This window comes from Acipenser ruthenus, chromosome 10, assembly GCF_902713425.1.
Source record: "Acipenser ruthenus chromosome 10, fAciRut3.2 maternal haplotype, whole genome shotgun sequence".
Taxonomy (NCBI): Eukaryota; Metazoa; Chordata; class Actinopteri; order Acipenseriformes; family Acipenseridae; genus Acipenser; species Acipenser ruthenus.
In genome coordinates, this window is record NC_081198.1 from 41,189,123 (window position 1) to 41,204,219 (window position 15,097).

The 15,097-nt window shown below is 35.7% G+C and overlaps 1 protein-coding gene across 7 annotated transcripts in view; it reads left to right on the top strand.

Moving 5' to 3' along the window:
• Positions 1–14,410, top strand: part of LOC117410227 (serine/threonine-protein kinase tousled-like 1) — a 37,540-nt gene extending 23,130 nt beyond the window's left edge. For 6 of the 7 annotated variants that reach the window (XM_059032257.1, XM_059032258.1, XM_034016704.3 and 3 more), the window contains 18 exons: positions 432–507; positions 1,208–1,251; positions 1,709–1,804; positions 2,128–2,217; positions 2,328–2,420; positions 2,576–2,686; positions 3,275–3,411; positions 4,306–4,494; positions 4,816–4,882; positions 6,271–6,368; positions 7,306–7,387; positions 8,101–8,192; positions 9,045–9,134; positions 9,391–9,560; positions 11,669–11,804; positions 12,025–12,136; positions 12,269–12,376; positions 12,660–14,410. In XM_059032257.1, the coding sequence (XP_058888240.1) occupies positions 432–507; positions 1,208–1,251; positions 1,709–1,804; positions 2,128–2,217; positions 2,328–2,420; positions 2,576–2,686; positions 3,275–3,411; positions 4,306–4,494; positions 4,816–4,882; positions 6,271–6,368; positions 7,306–7,387; positions 8,101–8,192; positions 9,045–9,134; positions 9,391–9,560; positions 11,669–11,804; positions 12,025–12,136; positions 12,269–12,376; positions 12,660–12,827 (1,959 nt within the window). In that variant the 3' untranslated portion in view covers positions 12,828–14,410. The remainder of the gene's footprint in view (positions 1–431; positions 508–1,207; positions 1,252–1,708; positions 1,805–2,127; positions 2,218–2,327; positions 2,421–2,575; positions 2,687–3,274; positions 3,412–4,305; positions 4,495–4,815; positions 4,883–6,270; positions 6,369–7,305; positions 7,388–8,100; positions 8,193–9,044; positions 9,135–9,390; positions 9,561–11,668; positions 11,805–12,024; positions 12,137–12,268; positions 12,377–12,659) is intronic. The other variant, XM_059032260.1, reaches the window with a different exon arrangement.
• Positions 14,411–15,097: the final 687 nt, after the last annotated feature.

A 15,097-nucleotide genomic window follows, 5' to 3' on the forward strand; every position in this document is an offset into this window, starting at 1 on the left:
CCACTGGCAATATGACTGATACTCATAGAACAGTTCTCTATGGATAGAGAAAATCCTATGCATACGAAAGTTTTGAAAACTTAAACAGGAGATAGGTATTGGTGTGTAATTTTTTTAAAATTGTTATTATAAGGTTTGACATTTAAGTGCTTTGAAAACCCAAATTCTAGTATGTGTATCAGTGTTCTTACTGAATAGTTGAAAGCTGAATTATATACATTTCCAGACCTGTAAATGTAGTCATGGTTTTGTTTTGTTTATTGATATATTTATGTAACATGTAAATAGCTGCCATGGTTTGGAATGGTCTTATATAGGCAAACTTTTTTATTATATTAATCCTCTGCACAGCGTATAAAGTTAAAGGCATTTTTAGGTTAGATTTCTTTTGTTTGTTTTTACATTTTTTGGTGATGTTTTGTTTCTTGTAGACACCTGAAAAGAAGCCATCTGAGTCTTCAAGGGGAAGAAAGAGGAAAGCAGAAAACCAGACGGAAAGCAACCAAGGTGACCCTGTTCGCGTTTCTTAACCTCAAACAAAATGCGTTTTTTTCTTTCTTTTGTTTTGACCTTTGACCAAAAAAAGAGAAAGGGTACTCCTTTTATTCTGGTAAGAGTTTCATGGAGTTTAACCTCTTTGAAAACTTCCCCTGCTTAACCTGCTTAATTATGATCACAGCATGGGTAGTCGTCATCTTCAGATCATTTTGGAATACATGGTTAATACTGTATGTAAAAAAAACGGAGAAGTGGTGTGGCTCTAGAATTTACCTTCATTACATGATTCCATTACCACCCAGGGTTGGTGAATTCTGCACCAGACAGCCCTTGCCTACGGAAGCACTGCATCTGTTATCAGCTCTTTAAGAAAGCCTGTCTGGTCTTTTTTCTTGCCTGTTGTGACTAATGTTGCCTTGGAGATGCAGCTTTTCTGTATTACAGAATACGTACAGTGTTGGGGATTCAATTTGCGTTACAGGCCAGCGCAGTTACTCAAAAATGTGAATAAAGTAAACTGACATTGTGAGTGACAGTAAGATTTTAACTAGTTGGAAACTTGCTGGTATACTAGGCAGAACTATGGCTAAATCAATGGTCCTTGTGGTAGCAAAAGGACAAATCTGAAGAACCGATTATGCTTATTGCTAAATTAGTAAAGCAAGTACTATTTGTTGTGCTGTCTTCAACTTTTTTTTTTATCTGATAGGAAAAGCTTCTGCACGTGGACCCAAAATTAGTGATTACTTTGATGTAAGTATTTTTATTTTATTACCTACATTAAAGTGAAGGCGCTTGTCTGTACGTACGTGCATGTGTCATACATTCACATTCATTTGTACATATATTTAGAGAACAGAACATCCTATCAGGGTATAAAGAGATGCCTGTCAGTTTGTCTTTATGTACGTCTATACATAACACTTCTATCTTTATGTACAAATGGTGGATGTACTCTTTAATGATACATGCAGCTTTATTTTGTATTTACAACGGTGGAGTGTGTACTGTATGTTACTAAGAGAATTGTCTGCAAAACACAAATTAACATCTAACACTTATTGCAAAAATACATATTTTAGGCTTTTAGGATGTTTTAGGTTGTGGCCCTATGTGCTGAAAATCTGGTTAACAGACAACGAATGGTAAAAAAAAAAAAAAAGTACTGTACATTACAATAACCGATTTTTCCTGGCATTTGCCTTTTTAGTTCCAAGGAGGGAATGGCTCTAGTCCAGTACGAGGCATACCTCCATTAATCAGATCTCCTCAAAATTCTCATTCACATTCCACACCCTCTTCCATGGTGAGTTCTGCAGATTGATGTTCTATATAGTGCTCAAGCTATACATTTCTGTTGTTCAGCCAATAGAAACAATAGCTTATATTGGCCTACATAAAATGAGAGAAGGTTGCATAGTATATTTAAATAACTTTAAATGTACTGGGGACTTTGAAATATCTGACCTTGAATTTAAAGTATGTATGTATTTACTTAATTTTAAAGAATAATCATACATCAACATGACACAATGGATTTGAGATGCTGATTGGAATATGTTCATGTTCAGTATTTGTATATTACAGATGTTTTACATTTTTATCAAACCAGATTTTCTTTTCTTTTAGGTTAGACAAAATAGCCCGTCTCCTACTAGTTTGTCATTTGGGGACCATGTGGTTGTAAATCCAAAGCAGTTATCCTTTAAATGTGTTCAGGTAATTAGTGTACATTTTTTTGGTTTGTTTTTCATTTTCATTTGTGATGCTGTATTGTTGTTTCGTGAACATGATCTTTAAATGAGATTTCTTTGTCCCCATCAATGCAGACTGACCTTACGATACAGAAATTAGCTGCTCTCGAAAGTAATAAAAACCTAGACCTTGAGAAGAAGGAAGGACGAATAGATGATTTGCTTAGGGTAAGATGAAGTTTGATCTAGTAACAATTATAATAGAACTACTGTTGATCAGTTTTGAAGCTGCTGGTGGAAAAATGTCTTTAGATCCAGACTTTTTTTTTTTTTTTTTAGGTTTTACAGTTTTTAATTAAGTATTTTTTTTACTTTTTTTGCAGGCAAACTGTGATCTCAGGAAACAAATAGACGAACAACAGAAGTTACTTGAAAAGTATAAGGAACGATTAAATAAGTGCATCACTATGAGTAAGAAGCTGCTAATTGAAAAGGTAATCTTATAACTTAAGTACTGTATATACAGCATTATATAGTTAGGGGGTTTTGATCATGATTTTTGTTTTCTGGAATTGTACACTAAATTAATTGGGCTTTATTACCACACATGATCACGTAATAGGATGAAATTGGTTACTGTTTCAATAATACACCAGGAGCTTTACATTTTAATATCATTCTGTTTAATACACACATTTTAAAATACCTTTATTTTGACACAACATTACAAATGGGTCTGTTTTCATACCATTTTCAGGTGAGAGGCTTTAAGCATAATAATTAAAAAATTCAGTTTGAGCGGGAACCGTTTGGCTTTATCAACTTAACCCTCAAGTCATCAAGTCAGAACCTATATATTAGCTTTTTTGTTTGTTTGTTTTTACATAAATTCAGTGTTACTGTATATTGAAGGATGTTTGCAAAAGTACACTTTCAACAGGGGTTATTAATGAAATGCATGGTTTGTTTGCCATGTTGGCTTGACATTATTGCATGCCAGTCGGCCATGCCAATTCTGTCAGCAGGAATACTTTAAATTGCAAATGTATACATGTGTGTGTGTGTTTTTTTTTTTTAAATAGAGTACGCAGGACAAACAAGCATGTAGGGAGAAAAGCATGCAGGACAGATTGCGCCTGGGCCACTTCACTACAGTACGGCATGGGGCTTCTTTCACAGAACAATGGACAGATGGCTTTGCATTTCAAAATCTTGTAAAGTGAGTCCTTTGCTGTTTTAAAAAAATCTTATTTGTCAATTTTATATTCAAGTTATTGCCATAATATAGTTTATGGCTATGTATGTATGTATGTATGTATGTATAGTCTAACTTCACTGTAACAAACCCCCTTTTTTTAACGATCCAGCAGCAAGAACCGTTTTTTTCAATGGAAATTAGCCCTATTAGAACAATCACTTTTACAAAATTACCCGGGTAAAACGATCTCGGTAGTGACTGACACTGAACTTTCTCCAGTGTGAATGTGTTATTCTCTTAATGAAAACAAAGACCTTGGTAGGCTAATTCGAAAATAAGGTTGATTCATAGATAACCTATTGTAGTGCGAATCATGTGTGACTTATGCAACCGTTGCCATCGTCACACAAACTGCAACCATGGCAACAGGCATCAGGCGGTAACAAGATTGAAACCACGTGCACTGAGAAAAGAACAAAAAATATGAAGCAATCTACTCTGGATATGTTTTTCAAGAGTAAGGGCATGTAATTTTTGTATTCAGCATGCAAGTGTACTTTTTTTTCTTCATTTCTTTACTGTTTTCTTTTAAATGTACAGTTTAAATGTTGATCAATGTGAAGTTGTCTTGAAAGAACTACAGTATACTGTATAAAGATGTTCAATTCAATTTGGGCATTTCTTCATTAGTCTGATACAGCAAATTGCCAAACCCTATTATAGTGAACAACCTGATACAACGAACATTTCTCCAGGTCCCAGGGGGGGTTTGTTATATATTTATACATTTAAAAAAAAAAAACTGCTTGAAAGGTTCTGCTATGAAATCGGCATGAATTTCATATAAAGTATCTTCACAGTAGCATCCGTCAGATCTGTTTATTTATTTATTTAATTTTTTTTGCTGTGCGGCAGGCAGCAAGAATGGATAAATCAACAGAGAGAAGAAATTGAAAGGCAGAGAAAGCTGTTAGCTAAGCGAAAACCTCCAACGACAAATAACTCTCAGATACCAACTGCAAATTCTGAGCCAAAGCAACGGAAAACCAAGGCTGTGAATGGTGCAGAAAATGATCCATTTTTGAAACCCAGTCTACCGCAGCTGTAAGTGTCAATTCATTTCATACTGCCTAACTGAATCTGCACACACAGAGTTAACAGGTTTGTGAGATATTATTAGATGCTGAAATGGAAAAGGCTCCAATGGAGATGCACTGTATATCTATTCATGTTTTCAATGTTATAGAAACTCATCAGGCAAAATGTTAACCCTTCCCTCTGACCTGTCATCTAATATGACTGCTTTATTGGGGGGTGACTTTTTTTTAGTTTCCAGATAAGACCTCACACTTTCATACTGGATTTGTACTTTTTTACACAACTGTATTTTAGGAGTCTTAACTTCTTACTTTATTCCTTTGCCAGGCTAACTGTAGCGGAGTACCACGAACAAGAAGAAATCTTCAAACTCAGATTAGGGCATCTCAAAAAGGTCAGATTTATTTTATAAATGTTAAAAAAAAAAAAAAAAAAAAAAAGTCTTCACTTCTTAAAACTGTCAAGCTTACTTTTCAGTAGCAGTAATAGCATATTAAGTACTGTACTAGGTTAATACATAGATATTGGGTAACATGCAAGTACTATGTGCAAAACGTGATTTATATGTAGGCTTGCTACTATTCGATTTTTATTTTTTTGCCAAATCGACAATTCATATCGACGTTTTTTTGAAAAAATTTACCTTTTTTTCTGTCTATTCTTCAATTGAAGCAGAGTGGGTGAAATTGACCTTTTTATGCTTTAAAAAAAAAAAAAAAAAAAAAGAAAGCCATTGAGAACAATCTAATTTATTTATTATCCTTATCCAGGGCGACTTACACTTGTTACAAGTTATCACAGTAGAAAGTATTGCATTGTAAAATATCATATTACAGGTTATCACATTATAAAATATCACATTACAGAATATCATAATACAGATAAAAGCAGATATGAAAGTATAATAAAATCAATTCAATCATTAGCAACCCCTTTATCATATTCAACATGCAACAAAACTATGGTTATCAACATTGTAATTGAAAACATTTGGTCACAGCGGAGCTATACCTTGTATAGATAAAGATCCTACACAAATTTTAAAATTGTCTCAAATAAACCGTAGAAAACATAGCATATAAAAGTGTATTACACAGACTTTTATAGCATAAATGTACAAATATGTACAGAACTAACTTGCACTTATTCGAAGTCTGAAATGATGAAATGACTGACAGTGAAACTACATTAGCCTATTAAGGGACAACTGACTTGACTGACGGCGACCCCTAGGCATTTAAACCGGAACACAGACAGGACAGACAGCAAGTATAAAAACTGCACAAACTAGAGATAATTTCTAAGTTATTATTTTTGGTAAGAAGATCAAAAAATAGTGAGTGCTTTTACTGATGTTTTATCCTATATAAATGTATTTTAGTTTAACTCATATTTTGGGGGAATTTGGTGTTTTAACAAGCTTTACCAATTTTTTAAATCAAAGTAGCAAGCCTAGTTATATGCCACTTGCATTTTAGTGTTCTTGTAATACCTGTTTACTTACAAATTCCCTATTGGACAAAATGTGCTTTTTAAAGGGTTAACAGTCTATATTAATGACTAGTATATACACTAATTGGCCCTTTGTTTGTGCTTATTACCAAAGGAATGACCCTACCAGAAGTTCTTTTAAATCAGAAATTAATATTTCATATTAGAACAGACAGGCAAATATAAAAGTAGAATTTTGAAGAACTGCCACCTTGTGTAGTTTGGTATATTGGGAGGGAGGAGTGGAGAGGGGAGAACAGAGTTAAAATGATTTCTGGAAATGATTTATAGGAAGAAGCTGAAATCCAGGCAGAACTAGAACGTCTTGAGAGAGTACGAAATCTTCACATACGAGAGCTGAAAAGAATAAACAATGAGGATAACTCTCAGTAAGTTTCAAAATAAAACTGTTCTCCAGCAAATGCTTGATGAGGGGTTTACACTGATTGCTTACATGTTGAAAAGCAGTGGTGATTGTTTTATGTATGCTGGTCTTAGAGTGTACTTGGTTGAAACCATTTTAAGCTGCAACACTTCTACCTATGACTCTGATTTGAAGCTGAGCATTTGTTGTCTACAATAAGATTAATTCTATTTCGGGAGGGCAGCAATGTCATGTGCTTTTGCAAAAAACATGTTTTGAACTGCTGACATAATTTGACATCTGCATGCTAGATAAACTATTTCTATAGTAACAGGCAATTGTAAAAATGGCAGGAAGGTCATATTAGTTCAATAATATAAAACATAAGTTATGGATATTTCTTCATTCCATATGTACCATAGTATGAGAGTTAACCCTTTGCGGTCCATTTATTCAGTGCCTGTCAGGTGCGTCAGGTCTAATTTATTTTGACACGCGCTGTTTAAAAGTAATTTTATTCACAGTAAAAGAGGTTTAAAAGGCACTGCATATCAAAAGGGCACTCAGTACTGCATCTCCAGCCCTGCCTCACTCCTTGTTTGCTGTATTTATCACATATCTCTTCATAGTAGTGCATATTGGTAAATCATCTCCTGATCACTCGATTTATCACCAAACTCCTCAATAATGCCTCAATTATTTTCTTACTCCTCAATTCTCGGCTTTTTCCGGAGAAAAAACAACTAGGGACCTGTGTGACGCCTTTTTGATGATGTCGGACAGGGTCCAGCATCGGACAGGAAAGGAAAAATTGTAATGTCGGACCTGATCTGACACAGGACCGCAAACGGTTAATCCTCAAATTAAATCCATAATTGTTATGTAGAGTTTAGGAATTGTTAAGGCAGTAAAAAACTTTTGACTTGTAATAACCTCTGTTAAACTTATTTTCTGATCTTAAGGTTTAAAGATCATCCTACTTTGAATGACCGGTATCTATTACTACATCTCCTGGGCAGAGGGGGTTTCAGTGAGGTATATAAGGTTTGTGGAAGAGAATTGTTAACCTATGTTTTAGTAAGCAATAAACCACACAAAGTTTTAGATTACAAAGAAGAGAAATGTATTAAGATTATAAAATAATTTTAAAATGATCAATACATTTTATTATGACAATTAAAGTGATTTAACCACCCCTAGCAAGTTTTTACTTATTTTTTAAAATACTTTCCCCCTATAGAATGTTTTATTATATAAATGTGTGTACAAATAATTTAATTTAAAATAGTGGTATAGACTTTAAGTACCCAATATTCAGTCATTTAATTTAATAATAATTAAATCTGGATTTAATAATCTAGACTATTCAATTTCAAAAATAATTGTGGCATAGCCCTAAATGTCAAACTAATGGCAATCCCAAGATTTTTGTGGAGGTGCGTCTGTGCTAATACACTGAAGTTTGAAGTCTTGCCAGTTGTGTTGTGATCATTTATCCAATGTAACAAATGTTAATTTTTAGGGGTGATGCACCCAGTATCCTTACCTGGGCAGTGGTTGTGAATTAATGCATGCCCTAGCATGCAGCATAGGCCATTGAAATTAAGGGGCCCCTTTTGCCATGTTGTTTTGATATACAATATTCATATTTAGACCAGTGATGCAAATTAGATAAGTTCCTTGAATGTTAATCATGAAAAAACTGTGTTCAACCACTTTTAGTTATTGCAGTTAGTGATAGTTCTTTTATAATTTAGGCCTTTGATTTGTTTGAGCAACGATATGCTGCAGTGAAGATCCACCAACTCAATAAAAACTGGAGAGAAGAGAAGAAAGAGAACTATCACAAGTATGTAATCTGTTCATGCCCTCCTATGTGTGGTGCTCTTTGGGACATAGTTCATATTTTTGAGGCGCAGCATAGACCTAATGCACTATGTAAAGAACCGTGCAGGAGGTCTATGTTATGAAATCCATCATTCCGACAGTACAGCTATGGCCAACAGTTTTGCATCACCCTTCATAAAGACAAATGAAACCTGCTGAAATAATTTTAGGTCAACAATTGAAATTTCATACCGCTTTGTAGTTTTTCATATACTTAACAAAAAAATTATTTGATTACATGATAAATAAGATCTAAATTCTGTTCATATATTTTCTTTCTTTTTTTTTTAATTCCCAATCCTAAAAGTCTAGGTTGTGCAAAACTTTTGGCCATAGCTTTGATCATTTAGAATGAATACACTTTATTAAACAAAATTGGAGGAATACAAAGGTGTGTGTACTTGCTGCATTTGATTTTGTCAGAGAACAATAGTGAAATTACTGTTTTTTGGTCACCAAAACAAAAAGGTATTAAGAGAGGGCTAATGAAGAGAGCTGTTCAGCGGTCCCAGGGAGGAAGTTTACTGAATTAAGATGCTTGGTGGTTTAAAAGTCAGAGGTTTGTGTGCTTTCATTGTCTTACCTCTGTAATGTCATCTTTTGCACACTGTAATGAAAGCACTTAATCAACGACCATGGCATTCAATTAACAAATAAGAAAAAGCCGAAAGAAAATTATACTATGAAATGTGTGTGTATTGCTATGTATATGTAAGTGATGGTTGAATTATGACATTAAGGGTGTCTATACCACTGTTCACGACCCACTGGAATGCTTTTGTTTACATTAACAGTAGTTTTACATTTATTGTAGACATGCGTGCAGAGAATATAGGATACACAAGGAACTAGATCACCCTCGAATAGTGAAGTTGTATGACTATTTCTCGCTGGACACAGACACGTAAGTATATAATTAGATTTCCAATTTCATTGTTTTTTGGTGAGGAAAGTCAACTCATGGGTTGGGCAACTTTGCTTTTTGCTGGAAATTCTGAGCATGACATGACTGGGCATTTGTTATCATGTAGTTCAGTGTTTATTGCTGGTATATATTAGCTTATTAGCACTGTTCCTTTTTTATTTTCAGTTTTTTTTACACAGGTAACACATTGGCTGCTTTTACGGTTTTTTTTTTTTTTTTTTTTTTTTTTTTTCAGGTTTTGTACAGTGTTAGAATACTGTGAAGGCAATGACTTGGACTTCTACTTGAAACAGCATAAATTAATGTCTGAAAAAGAAGCCAGGTCAATAGTAATGCAGATTGTGAATGCACTACGATATCTCAATGAAATCAAGCCACCTATTATCCACTATGATCTCAAACCAGGTGGGTACAAACTGCAGACAGTACAAATTGGGATTTGCCAGACTTTAGCCTAAAGAAAACCTAATCTCCTTGACAAATATGTTATAACTTTTTCAAATCCATTTTACTTGTTTCCAAAGCATTTGGTCTGATACGGCATTCCCCTTAGATTATGCCACCAGGAATGCTTTGTTCATAAACTCCCCATTTTTTGTTTTGAATGCAACTTGTTGAGAGTATCGGAATCTGGGGAGGTATGGAGGAAGCTACACACACACAGCCTATATAAAGTCTACACACCCTTGAGCTGTTTTCACATTTTGTTGTGTCACTGCCTCAGAGTTTCATGCATTTAAATGAGTTTTTTTCCACTTATCTACACACCATACTCCACACTGTTAAGGGGAAAAAAGTTATATATTAAAAATACAAAACTGAAAGATCATAATTGGATAAGTCTCCACCCCCCTGATTTAATATTTGGTGGAAGCACCTTTGGCAGCAATTACAGCTGTGAGTCTGTTGGGATAGGTCTCTGCCAACTTTGCACACCTAGATTTGGCAATATTTGACCATTCTTCTTTACAAAACTGTTCAAACTCTGTTAAGTTCCTTGGGGAGTGTTGATGGACAGCATTCTTCAAGTTATGCCACAAATTTGATTGGATTTAGGTCGGGGCTCTGACTGGGCCACTCAAGGACATTTACCTTTTTGTTCCTTAGCCACACCAGTGTAGCTTTAGCTGTGTGCTTTGGGTCGTTGTCATGCTGAAAGGTGAACTTCGGTCCTAGTTTCAGCTTTCTTTCAGAGGGCAGCAGGTTTTCAAGGACTTCTCTGTACTTTGGTCCATTCATTTTCCCTTCTATCCTAACAAGTGCCCCAGTTCCTGCCGATGAGAAACATCCCCATAACTTCCTGCTGCCACCACCATGCTTCACAGTAGGGATGGTGTTCTTTGGGTGATGCGCTGTGTTGGGTTTGCACCAAACATAATGCTTTGCATTTAGGCCAAAAAGTTCAATTTTAGTTTTCAGACCACAAAACTTTTTGCCACATGGCTATAGAATCTCCTGAGTGTTTTTTTGCATACTTCAAACGGGATTCAAGGTGGGCTTTTTTGAGTAATGGCTTCCTTCTTGCCACCCTACCACACAGGCCAGATCTATGGCGTGCTTGGGATATTGTTGTCACATGCACACTTTGGCCAGTCTTGGCCATAAAAGCCTGTAGCTCTTGCAAAGTTACCATTGGTCTCTTAGTAGCCTCTCTGATCAGTCTCCTTGCTCGGTCATCCAGTTTGGAGGGACGGCCTGATCTAGGCAGGGTCTTGGTGGTGCCATACACCTTCCACTTCTTAATAATCGTCTTGACCGTGCTCCAAGGGATATTCAAAGCCTTTGATATTTTTTTATATCCATCCTCTGATCTGTGCCTTTCAACAACTTTGTCCCAGAGTTCTTTTGAAAGCGCCTTGGTGCTCATGGTTGAGTCTTTGCTTTGAAATGCACTACCCAGCAGAGGGAACCTACAGGAACTGTTGAATTGATCCTGAAATCATGTGAATCACTACAATTTAACACAGGTGGAGGCCACTTAACTTGATGTGTGATTTTGAAGGCGATTGGTTACACCTTAGCTAATTTAGGATTGCTATTACAAGGGGGTGGACACTTCTCCAACCAAGCTATTTAAGTTTTTATTTTTAATTAATTTTCTACAAATTTCTAAGAATATTTTTTTCACTTGGAAGTTGTGTGGGGTAGGATATGTAGATAAATGAAGAAAAAAAACTATTAATGCATTTTAATTCCAGACTATAAGGCAACAAAAGGTGAACATTTTGAAAGGGGGTGTAGACTTTCTATAGGCACTGTACATACATACATACATACATACATACATACATGCAGGTCATGGCGATCCTTTTTAATGCTGCTGATTGCTTTGACTTTCTGTTTACAGCCTTGCCAGGTATACATGTTAGTAGGACTAAACACTGTTCCTTTGTTTATATATTATTTCATACTGCACTAAAGAAGGTAGTGAGATTTGTATATGTATCAAATTGTTTGTATATATGGTATTTCTGATGGTACTTGTCTAACTTTTTTTTAACATTTGTGTTCAGGCAACATTCTTCTGGTGGATGGGACAGCCTGTGGTGAAATAAAAATCACAGACTTCGGTTTGTCCAAAATTATGGACGATGACAACTATGGGGTTGATGGCATGGATTTGACATCGCAAGGAGCAGGCACCTATTGGTAAAATATTTCTTCTAGAGTGTTTTTTTTTTTTTTTTAAATATTTGACTACAACACTAAATTCTTCCATGTAACCATATTATCTGACCTAATTTGAGTATAATATTGTTGTCTTGCATAATACTCCAAGACTTATCAGTGCAGTTTTCAATGGGTGGGGACCATTGTACAATGTTATGGGATTTACATTAAATATTTTCTTGAAATTGTCTCTTCTCAGGTACTTGCCTCCTGAGTGCTTTGTAGTTGGCAAAGAACCACCCAAGATTTCAAACAAAGTTGATGTCTGGTCAGTAGGAGTAATTTTTTTCCAGTGTCTGTACGGAAGAAAGGTAGGTTGTTGAATTTCTATGTGAAGTATTAGTATTTTCATATATATATTTAATAAATAATATTATTTTTTAAATAAAATGGTTCAATTTCTTTACCTGCCTAACCCAACGTTCATCTATTCTCTGTTTTAGCCATTTGGCCACAACCAGTCCCAGCAAGACATCTTGCAGGAAAACACTATATTGAAAGCCACAGAAGTTCAGTTTCCTGTCAAGCCAGTTGTTAGTAATGAAGCAAAGGTAATAAGACTTGGAATTTTGATGTGAATATACCAAACATTCCACATTTATAGCATAGTACTAAAAAAAAACACTTAACCTCCATGCCACGCTGTTAGAATATTTTTTGTGTGTGTTTATGCACCTTTATCCATGATCATAATAAAAGTATATGGTCTGTGTGGTGAAGGATTTAGTGCTTCAATGACTGGATACATGTTTCAGCAGTGCAGATGGTCTCTTGCAGGTATGGTGATCTGACTGAGTAATAGGTCAATGTATTTGTTTTTATTTTCTGTTTCAGGCCTTTATAAGGCGTTGTTTGGCATATCGAAAGGAGGACCGGTTTGATGTGCATCAGCTGGCTAGTGATTCCTATCTCCTTCCTCACATGAGGAGGTCCAATTCTTCAGGAAATCTGCATATGGGAGCACCTTCTGTGCCTCCCACTTCAAGTATAATTTCCTACTGAGGATTCTTCCTGTCGACCGAATTCTGGTGTGATGTTTCGAGCAGCTTCCTCCTGCAAGATGGTGTGGAAGAATTGTGTGTGGAAGCAAGTGACATGTTTGAGTAGACCTGTTTGGGCCCTTCCTTGTGAATTAAAAAAAGAATGGATGTATCTAAGATGGCAGCTTCCTGACTAGATTGTGCTGTACTGGTGGGGTAGGGAGGGGGGAAGGTATCTGTGCCTCATAATGGAAGACTTTTTAAAGGTAGCAGTGATTTAGAACACTGCGACAAAATAGCCTAAATGTGACACTGGTGTCTGTTAAAGGTACAGTCACTGGTTGATTCAGAGGTGTGTCAGTAAAGGCACAAACACTTGAAACAAAAAGGAGAAATGGCAGCCTCCTGTTTTAATGCAGAGAAAATGGTGCCTGCCTGGACATGAGTGGTGAAACAGCAAAGTCATTTTTTTCATGAACTGTTATTAGTTTGACTGCATAATTCTAGCTCAGTAATATGTTTACTATGAAAAAGCACCACAGTTGTTTTACTTTAGCTTCTGTAAAGCATTTGCTCTTTGTAGGTTTCTTTTCAGAGTTTGAATATCCATGGGAATGCTGTTGAACTGTACTGTAATGTGAGCATGCAGTCTAAAAATTGCATTATTTATGCCCAGGCAGGGTCTTGTTTTGCAGAATGCACAGAACGTAACCAAATGTAGACAAAAGACAATGTATAGTATCCTATACAGGATGATTCTTAAATAAAATCTCTGTTAGCGTAATTGTATAATACTGTACAGATATAATTTTCGGTTATTCTTAAACTTCAGCAGTTAAATCCTGTAAAGTGTTTCAAACAACCTTTGTTTGTTTTTTTCTTACTGGATATTTTCATTTTGTATGTCTTCAGAAGCATTTATTTGCTGCTATTGATGTCGCTTTTACCTTCGCTAAGGTTGTATGATCTACTTGAGGTACAAGTTGTACAGCAAAAAAAAAAAAAAAAAAGTTACAAGAAAATCAAGGCATGTTATAACTTGTGTTGGAAAACAAAACCAAACATTCAAAGCAAGAGCGCATTGTGCTTTTGGCAGTTCGGATGTCTGTTTTAGCTTGTCAGTCCTCAGACAGTTGCAGCAGTTCATCTCTACCAAGTAGGAGGTCTTGCATTATTTAATGTTAACCTGGTGTCAAATCTTTGAAAACCTCAAAACCTGACACTAAACATGTTAAGTACAGACACTGTTTTCCGTTAATCTGCTTCGTAACTATTACTGTGAAATTTTAAAACTGCCTTGTCCAGTACAAACTATTCCTCGAAATCCAGTAAATAAGTACATGGTATATCTGTTCTGTACATTTCCCTGGTCAGTGTCCTATCCATGATACTGAAATGAATGCTTTGTTTGTAATTTCTGCAAAGGAGAACCTGTTACCACAGGTTTCACTTCAATGTTTAAAAGGTAAGATTTTGCTAACGTTTTTGATGTTGCAATCTTCTTTTTCACTGTACATACAAATAGAATAACTGTCTCTGAAGGTGCTGCTGATATTGTAGAGAACATAGCCAAAAGAGTAATAAACATTAAAAACTGATTTTTAATACACTGGTTTCAGGTCTTTTTAACTTTTTTTTTTTTTTTAATTGTGGCCATTTTAAACGGTAGTTTGTATTATTTGTGTACTCGGTGTTCCAAATCAGTCATACAGGTTATTTTTTTTATTTTTATTTTTTCAAATATTTTTAGCATCCCATAAGGAATACACAGCTGTATTCTATGGTTCTCTTGATCAAGTTTAATAATGGCCACTGTCCAATAAAAAATGTACCATTTTGTGGTGACACTCGTTTCACCTCTTGCCACTCAAATTAGGCGAGGATGGATAGAGGATATATGGGTTGCATTTGCGACTCAAGCACTCATGTTTTTCTGTGTCCTTGGCTGTGTACATTACCTAATACACAATGTACACAAAACAGTTGCCATATTTGGATAGAATTCTAACTTGTCTGCAAACGGAACCCATTTGCACAGGGGATTAGTAATAGGAGACACACGATGACAGCATTGGATAAGAAATGTAAGCACACCATGCGCCTGTGCCTTTACCAGGAGAGACCTCGGGGACCCCTGAGCTCCCCTGACTGTGTGACTCCCTCTGCACACTATGCGGCTGTGCCTTTACCAGGGGAAACACCTGTACTCCCCTCCCCCAGTGTATTGATTTTATTAACTATAGCTGTTGGGACAGAATGTCTGGTATTAACGCTCAGCATCTGGAATTAGAT